The sequence below is a fragment of the Lygodium microphyllum genome, chromosome 29, assembly GCF_053477565.2.
Source record: "Lygodium microphyllum isolate KBCC chromosome 29, Lygodium_microphyllum_v1.1.10, whole genome shotgun sequence".
Taxonomy (NCBI): domain Eukaryota; kingdom Viridiplantae; phylum Streptophyta; class Polypodiopsida; order Schizaeales; family Lygodiaceae; genus Lygodium; species Lygodium microphyllum.
The window spans coordinates 9,176,250-9,185,743 of NC_141163.1; the positions used below are offsets into that span (position 1 = coordinate 9,176,250).

General features: G+C 43.6%; 1 protein-coding gene across 1 annotated transcript in view; it reads right to left on the reverse strand.

Annotated features, from left to right (window-relative positions):
* LOC148010358 (uncharacterized) overlaps positions 1-8,974 on the reverse strand; it is a gene marked incomplete at its 5' end in the record, with an annotated part of 56,308 nt that extends 47,334 nt beyond the window's left edge. Inside the window, 2 exons of the mRNA XM_087671061.1 lie at positions 8,052-8,138; positions 8,918-8,974. Of these exons, the coding sequence (XP_087527187.1) occupies positions 8,052-8,138; positions 8,918-8,974 (144 nt within the window). The remainder of the gene's footprint in view (positions 1-8,051; positions 8,139-8,917) is intronic.
* Positions 8,975-9,494: the final 520 nt, after the last annotated feature.

The window sequence follows — 9,494 nt, forward strand, 5'->3', positions numbered from 1 at the left end:
TGTGAGAAGAAGCACCACTATCCACAAGCCAAGGCTTCTCCTGAGTGGTAGAACCAAGGGCTATATCCTTCTCGACAAATACATGCACAAAGATGAACTCTATCATGGCTAGGGTCGCCTTCAAATCTCTCTCCTTAGGCTTCAAATGGGGATACTTCTGCCAATACTTGTCCTTGGGATGAGTGCCATTCCCACAATGTGGGCACTTGGGCTTTTGCTCCTTCGAATCCTTCGTGTTCACTTCCTTCTTGTCCTTGGTCTTCTCCTTCTGCTTCTTCCCGCCACTTGTACCTATAGTAAAATCCATGGTGGAGCCAGAACCACTATCCCCCACCTCTCTGAGTTGCTCGTCATGCTCCAAGACAAGTGGTGAAAGCTCCTCCCATAAGAGTTTCTCACGGGTCCTCGAGGTGATGAGGGTTGTGTAGGAAAAATCGAACTAGGGAGATAGCAGTTGAGTTAGGAGAATCATCGCCATATCCTCAAAAGAGATCATCCATCCAAGAGAGGCAAGCTCACCTCTTATATCCTCCATCTTCATGATGTGCTCCTTCATGGAAGAAGAATCATCAAAACTGAGCATCCGCAATTTCTTCTCAAGGGAAATCTTATGGGCAAACGTCTTATGCTAATACAAAGATACAAGCTTCTTCCACACTTCCACTACGGTTTGCAACCTGCAAACATATACAAGAACAAAATCCTGTAGACTTGTGAAACATATACAATAATAAAATCCTGTAGACTTGTATATGTTTGCAACCTGCAAACATATACAATAACAAAATCTTGTAAACTTGTGAAAAGAAAGGATCGAGCTCGAGAGTTGAGCCGATCCCATAAGGCTGCAAAATCCGTGGAGACCCCATCATTAGGGTCCTTAGAACGAGCAATCGGTGAAGAAACAAGCTTCCATAGGTCGAAGGTGTTGAGAATAAAATCCACCTTACAAGACCATAATGAATAGTTGGAACCATCCAATTTGTTTTCCTTGCGTAAAGAAGGGAGTATAGACATATGAATAGAGCAAATCGAAAAAGGCATACGAACATCCGATGGAGGCTTTTCCGACGGAGGCTTCACTATAGATGGAACCCTTAGAGATACATGGATAGAAAAAGGACGTGTTCGACGAGACTCCTCCCATCGTTGATCACATGAAACTCCCGATATTCACGTCCCCACTCAGAGGAGTGTCGAGAAAGAAGCTCCTCCTCTGAGTCATCAAAGCCTAAGAACTAGTAAGACATCTTCCGAATCTACAATCACCAAGCAATTGGCAACATAAGACAAAAAGCAAATGTGCCGACTGCACAAAAACTATCGCCAACCACCACAGATGCTACCACCTTGGCCCAGGAGATGCCGTGTACAACCAAACACAAAGCCAGATGAGGTCGTCTCCTCCTAAGGATGCCACCTACAGCCAAACGCAATGTCTGATATAGTCGCCTCCTCCAAATGATGCCGCCTCAACAAAACGCAAGGTGGGGAGTGTCTAGATATGGCCACCTCAACTGCGTTTGATGAGGGAAGGTTGGTGGTTGATGGCTGGTGTCCTCCTCTGTAAGAAATCTCTCCTCCATGCTCTCTGGTAGGTGATGATACCATGTGAGAGTGCGCAATGGAAGAAGAAGCACGAGCACACACACACACAGAAAGCAGAAAATGAAAGAAGAAATACTGCACTTACTGAAATGAATGCTGAATACAATGATGTGGACTGATCAGTCCCTGCACGCAGCCCAGAGCATCAATGAGGGCACCAGATTAGGCTGAAATGAATGGCAGCACCAATGTTGGAGAGGAATAGGAGATAGAGTGCTGAAATCTGCAGAAGAGAGTGCATGTGAGTGACTGGGCAGGCTGCTATACATAGCCCCCACCCCCAATCTGGCCGACCTACTGGCGGCCAGCCAAAAACTGGCCAACAGCCCTAAATCTGGCTGACCTGCAGAAAATGACCTAAAATGGGCTGCTTGGCACCCAAGAAGGAAATGCAAACACACACAAATGTTGAATGAACTAACAGAGCTCCTCTGTCTCCTACGAGACTCTGACAAGAGCTCACAACCAGGAGATGACAGACTGACATGCTAAAATAGGCAGGCTAGCATTTATTAGGTGGTCGACTACATTTTTGTGACATTATTATGTTGGCCAACCAGATGCATTTTGGGCATTTTTTAATAATTATTTATTCATGTTCCCTCCTCCTCGGTGCATCATTTACTTGCACACTTCCAGTGTAGGTTTTGTTGGAGAGAGGAAGCTAGTGCCAATGCCCACACAACCAATGACTCACTATTGTACACAACTATCTCGTGTGTGATATATGGATTCCATTTCCCAAGCATATCCTTGAATTCTCCCTTTGCAATATTCTTTTGTTTTCTTCTACTTTCTCTTCTCTCATGTTATGCACTCTACTACAACAGCCTTCTACGCTTCCATCATTGTAGCCACTACCTATCAACAATGCCTTTGCAGTAGCATATGTGATCATGGATTCCCCACCTTCAGCCAAACCACCAAAGTGTCCCCACTCTAGGATTTCAAATTGCCAAACTTCATCAATGCATGCGGGAAGCCCTTCTTTGGGTCCTTTGCACTTGCATATGAATGTATGGATGAGGCTTCAATGCTTCACCTCCACCATCCTCTCACACTCCCCCTCTAGCACTAAAAAGTCGTGAGGGATAACCACACCACACGTACTAGCAAGCTAGAATGAAGACCCATGCAACCATCATAGAGGACTGCGTGGCTAGAGCCAAAACCGGATGATGATTGAAGTCATGAGGGATAACCACACCACACGTACTAGCAAGCTAGAAAGAAGACCCATGCAACCATCATAGAGGACTGCGTGGCTAGAGCCAAAACCGGATGATGATTGAAGTCATGAGGGATAACCACACCACACGTACTAGCAAGCTAGAAAGAAGACCCATGCAACCATCATAGAGGACTGCGTGGCTAGAGCCAGAACCGGATGATGACTTGTCGATGGAGTTGTTACCCTTCTTCTTTGCTTGCTCCTTTTGCCTTCCGCAGTGCCATTAATGTTCTACAATTCTTCCAAATATGTCCCTAATCTTAAACAACACACTCCAAGATGAGTAGTCATTGTTTGCATGCTTCTCAAAATAGAACCCAAAGGAGCTATTATGAGTGAGATATAGAAGAGATGAAATAAGGTAAGGAATGTTGAGGGATATGTGCATGCGAAGACTTTAGACCCAAAACACAAGTTCAAAGGTTCAAGCAGTAAAGAAAGCACATAGAGAATGGACCAATAGTAAACAAAGTGTGATGAAGTGTGATGTATGGAACATGACAACCAGATCCACAAGAACACTCTAAAGCTGAGCAATAAATACAAAAACACAAGTTCAAAGGTTCAAGCAGTAAAGAAAGCACATAGAGAATGGACCAATAGTAAACAAAGTGTGATGAAGTGTGATGTATGGAACATGACAACCAGATCCACAAGAACACTCTAAAGCTGAGCAATAAATACAAAAAGCTGATCAAACACAACAAAATGACTGCAGCAAAGAGAGAACAAGGATCAATCAAGAGAAATCAAACTAGTTGCAGCCAACAAATGCATAGTCACACAGTTTGCAGCCAGCAAAATACAAAGATGCTGATCATGAAAACACGAACTGATCAGGCATTAAATGCTGTTGTATAGCAGTTAAGTCATCTCAGCCCCGGAACAGAGCAGAACCAGTAAACACAGACTGCTGTACGTAAAAACACATAGTTCAAGGACAGAAAACAGGCCAAAAACAAACAGCAAGCAGGTGGTTGCCCAGGCTGAAGATAGGTTGCAGCAGATGGGGAAAGAATAGATCAGCAGCGGAAAGGGATGATTGCAGACCTGCAAGAGCAGAAAACAGCACCAAGATCCTTAACACAAATGTTTGATACTATTTCAGAATAGGGTGCAGCAATGGAAGCATGAGAATCTATTGTAATGGACTTGGTAAAAACAAAATGAAAGAGAAACACTACAAAGGAAGAAGAAAACTGCAAAGAACAAAAGAACCCTGAAGAGATACACTCAAGAAATGGATTCCATATACCAACGCGCAAGATGGTACAAGGCTCAATCAAGAATCACCGGCAATGGGCACCAACTCTCTCTCTCCACTTGGGATGTGAGCATGAGTGAATGCTCCGAGTGATACTAAGGAGGGAGCGACAGTCTATAAATAGGCTCTAATCACGAACAGGTCTGCCAAAAATTTGGCACCCGACAAATAAGTCCGCCAACAATAGTGTGCCTCATAAATGTAGGTTGACCTCAAAAACTCCTGTAAAAAATGCATACCACATCACGATTGGTACACAGCCCACTATGCATGCGTAGACTTTCCCATGAGATGTACTAATAAGCGCACTGCATCTGCTCTTGCTACTATCACCAGCTTCTTCAGCCTTTGGAATTCTGCACTTCAGTTCCAGGCTGTTTTCCAGCATTGTCTGCATCAGCTACAATAGTGACTGCCATTGGACATCCTCCAAAGATTTGTGTTTTTTCTGCCAGCTGCTCCACAATATCAAATTCAGCATTCTTCTTCACCTATCAGTGTCATGAGGACATGTATTTTTGGAACCTCACTTTAACATGTGGATTAATGTTTAATCACATGGTTAAGTAAATGTTGCACACGTGAGGTGTAACTAGGATTAGAGTAAATTTACGGCCCAGGACCCGAGGAAATCACGGGATGTCAAAGGCAAGAGTTGCTATAAGTTATGCTACAAAGGTACTTGGTGGTATCTAGTGCCAGTTGTTGGCTGGTAACACTAGAGAAGTGGCGTTTAATGGTACCTAACGCCAATATAGGCAATACTTTATTAGACTGGCTAATAATTAAATTGGCTAGGCACCTTTTTCAGCCTCTTCCATTCATTGGCGACTTTATTAGACTCGCCAATAATTAAATTGGTTAGGCAACTTTTTCAATCTCTTCCATTCATTGGCACTAGGTACCATTAAACGCCACTTCTCTAGTGTTACCAACTAACACTATTGGCCAAATGAATGACCTGGGCCAACAACCGGCACTTGATACCACCAAGTACCTATGCAGCATAACTTATAGCAACTCTTGCCTTTGACATCCCACGATTTCCTGGAGTCCCGGGCTCTTAAATTTACTCTAATCCCAATTATACCTCACATGTGCAACATTTACTTAACCATCTGATTAAAAATGAATCCAATCTTCCCTAAGGCGCGGAATTTACATCTCTACGAGTCAAAAGACTCTTTACTTATCACCGATACATATCCTCATGACAATCAGCCCTTGGCTACCGTGTTTTCATCACCCTCAACTCCAATCTACTTCATCTATATCATTCTTGTCGTTTTGTTGCACTTGGGATCCATACTCAAACGACAACACTCTAAGACACTCTTCCTAGCATAGTATTATCAAATGCATATGATTGCTAACGCAAACGTATGAAAAACCTATGAAATTTGGAGTATGATTTCCCTGCACGGTGTGGCAAATTGGGCCCCAAGGGGGGGTGTGGGTGGGTTGGAGGGGCTGGGCCGGGGACGAGGGCGGGGGTGAAGGACAACTAAAAAAAGCATAAAAACTTAATGCTTTCTTTACAAAAAGGTGTCGCTTGTCTATAGGCAGCATCACAAAAAAGTTGCCTACATCAACTTGGACTATGTGGAGACTTTGCCCCAACAGCTTGGATTACAACCATCAAGATGGTCTTGGCATTCGCTGCCCATCACAAGAGGCCTATTTACCAAATGAACATTAAGTTTAGCCTTCCTCAATAGTGAGCTTCAAGAGGAAATTACTAGGGAAATTACCAAAGTTCCATACCCTAGAATCAAAGAATTAGGTTTACTATGGATGGAAGGCTCTCTATGGCCTAAAGCAAGCATCTTGAGCTTGGTATCACCAAATTGAACACTTCGTTTACTTTAATAGTTTACATCCATGTAAATGAAAATCCTAGGGTTTCCAAACATAGGATTTTCAATGTCTCGGTAAGTGGCACTACCACCATCACTCTCCTTGTCTTTTACCTAGAAAGCTATGTTGCTAGCTAAAATATTCGTTCAAATAGAATAACCTTCCCCCAAACTAGCATTCCCTATGGATGCAATGGTTTTAATCATTGTTGCAATAGTATCAATCATTGTTGGCTCATGTACGTTGTTTACTATAGACACCTATAAGAGTGCACAACGGAAGAGAATCACGAACACAGAGAGAAGGGAAGAGAGAGACACTAGGAGAAGAAAGAAAGAAATCTATACTGACTAAAGAGAGATGCTAAATACAATAGAGTGAACTGATTAGTCCCTGCACACAGCCCAAGGCATCAATGAGGGTACCAAATCAAGATAAGAATAATGGCAATAGCACCAAAGACGAAGGAGTATACTATATATGGAGTGTGCACAACTTGTAGAAAAGGACGAGTCTACCCAACCCCTAGCTAGCTATAAATAGCTGATGGCAGCCAAAACTGGCCAACTTACCCAAACTAGGCCAATTGCAACCTAGCTGATTGCGGTAAATGTTGTGCTAATAGATTGCTGACAAGGTAAAAAATGCCAAGGTGTTGGAAAAATGTTGGTGGTTGAGAAAATGCCAAGGTGTCGGGAAAATGTCGGCGAGCAAAAGGAGATAGGCTGGGAAATACAGAAAATGCCCAAGAGAACAGTCTAGCAATAACAACAAAGTGCCAACACCACTAACAGGCATCGAGCAAATGTCATCAACACTGACTAAACCCTCAGATGGAGGGAGATCCTATAGCATATCACCTCAGGGAGTCATATGACTCGAAGCAAGCCAAGCTCTCTCTAAAGAAGAGGCAACCACTGAAGAGGGCTCCTCCAACTCATGGATATGAAGAAACACTGACTCATGGGTAGCAATTGGAGTAGAGGCACAAGAAGCCTCGGATGATTTAACTCCATCCTTTGCCCTAGATGAAGATGAGGGTATTTCTTCCAACATTTCTCCTCTAAATGTATCCCCTTCCCATAGTGTGGGCATCGAGGGTTCTCTGAATCTATGTCAGAGGCTAAAGAATGCTCTTGTCTCCTTCTTGGGCTTGGCCTTGGATTTCTCCTTCTTCTTAGTCCCCCCTCCCGTACTTGCAGTAAAAGCTTTCATGGAGGTAAATTTATTGGGTACCTCTTTCAAATGCTTGTCATGCTCCAAGACAAGCAGGGCAAGCTCATCCCAAAGAAGCTTCCCAGCCCCCAGCTGGCGGCAGCCAAAACTAACCGACCTTCCCAAACTAGGTCAACTGCAGCCTAGCCAATTGCAATTTGGCAGCAGTAAATGCTGTGCAGACAGGCTGCTCACATGGCAAAAAATGCTAGAGTGCTGAGATAATGTCAGCATGCAGATGGAGATAGGCTGGGAAATACCGAAAATGCCCAAGAAGAGCACACTAACTGTATGCAAACAGAAGAAATGCATGTAAATGCACACTAAACTATCAAAGCTCCAATGTCTCCATCAAACTCTGACAGGAGCTCACAACCAAGAGATGACAAACTGATAAATCCTAAAATAGGCAAGCTAACAACACCATGGTCAATACAAAATAATAAGCCCATACCAACTGATGGATTTTAACAAAGCAGCTAAGCACTCATGGGGCATTTGAAGTAACAAATTTCTGTAATCAGCAACCAACTTCCATTGCTATAACACCACGTTACATACAGAACATTTCAAAGACCATAACAGATGCATTTTAACAATGCAGCTAAGCACTAATTGGGCATTAAAGTGACAAATTTCTGTAATCAACAGCCAACACCCATTGTTATGAATGCTAATAAGCTGCAAGACTTGTATGCTCTTAGAAGTCATGGACAGCAAGTTGATCAGCAATTCTCTTTTCTCCAGAAGCATGTAGGCTAGCTTTTGAACCATGTGACTCTTCACATTATAGTTAACATCATGGAAATCCCAATTGTCTTGAACTTGAGTATTTGCGAATTGAAGCTCTCACTTTCTATGATGTCGTATACATACCAAAGATGCCAAGGTGGCACCGTTTCCGAATGCTGACCATTCTCTCTGTAAGTAAAAATGCAAGACCTCAATCACCTGTATAACAAACTGCACAACAGGTTTTCAGACCCATCAGCATCGGAAACATGTTGCAATGCACCTACATGAACAAACAATAACAAATCTTTTGTGAACTCACTACCTGTGACTAATTAATCTCTGAATACAAGGCCCCAATCAGTATAAACTGTAAAACAAGATTTGGGGACATCAGGTTCAGAAAGGCGCCTCAATGTACCCAAATGTTTCAATAATTTAAAAATCAATCTCTAAAAGTGCACGGCCTCAATTTTCACAGAATGATTGTGCAGAATATTGGGCAATCAGCTGCTAAAGTCAACACCAACACGCACTTAAACGTATGCAGATCAAAGTAAACATTGAAAACGAGAAACAGAAGGGCAAGGGCAACACACCCAATTCACACACCGAATTCCCATGTCAATCTACGTATATGGGGTGAAACAGAAGATTGCCAGAGACCACGAGGCGACCAAAAAGAGTTGTCCCGTGTCTTCGAGAGTACATAACATACTTTATCAGCTTGGTGACAAGTGAGGTGGCCTAATTCCACAAACGATTCGGAAGATTGAACGTAACGAGACAAAGGCTTTCTAAGCGCTAGGGTGACAGAAACAGGCGTCCTTGTAACAGAGTAAGATGTCTAGAAGTTTCAGGGCCCATGGGCCGGCAAGGGAGAGTGACCCAATATCTGAGCGAGAGAGCAGAGGTGCTTTACAGATCGTGAGTGAAGGAAGACGACCAGATAAAGAGAAAGAGGGAGATCGAGAGAGCCTCTGTGAGTGTGTGTATGCCTGCCACCTTACCTCTTCTCTTCTTCTTCTTCTTCTTCTTCTTCTTCTTCTGCAGCTGCTTGTTGCTCGTCAACCTAAAAATTGGCCTGTCGCCCGCACCCAAAAAAAAGAAAAACGCAACTCGAAGCAAAATGAAAAATACTGAGATAGAAGAAGAAGAAGACGTATTCTACTAGCTCGCCACCATATCCTGGCACACAGAAGACTCTGCAACCACCCACCTCTCTCTGTCAAACGATCATACGCTGAATCATGATAACGGCGAATGCCTTCTTACGATGCGTCTACCAACCTTTGCGTTTGGTGCGGCTCGTCCCCCTCTCTCTCTCTCTCTCTCTCTCTATAGCTCAGCTTTTGACCCCGACCCTCGTCTCTTCGTCCTTCTCCGTCGTCTTCGTCTTTTTTGCCCTCTCTCGCTCACTACTCTCACCACCCCGCCATCCCACACCGTGAAGAGAGACAACTTGCCCTTCCGCGAATCTTAGTAATACCCCTCCCCCCCCCTCTCTCTCTCTCTCTCTCTCTCTCTCTCTCTCTCTCGACTCTGCTATAGTAGTATAACACGGGTAAACTCTTATGGTCCAGTTGA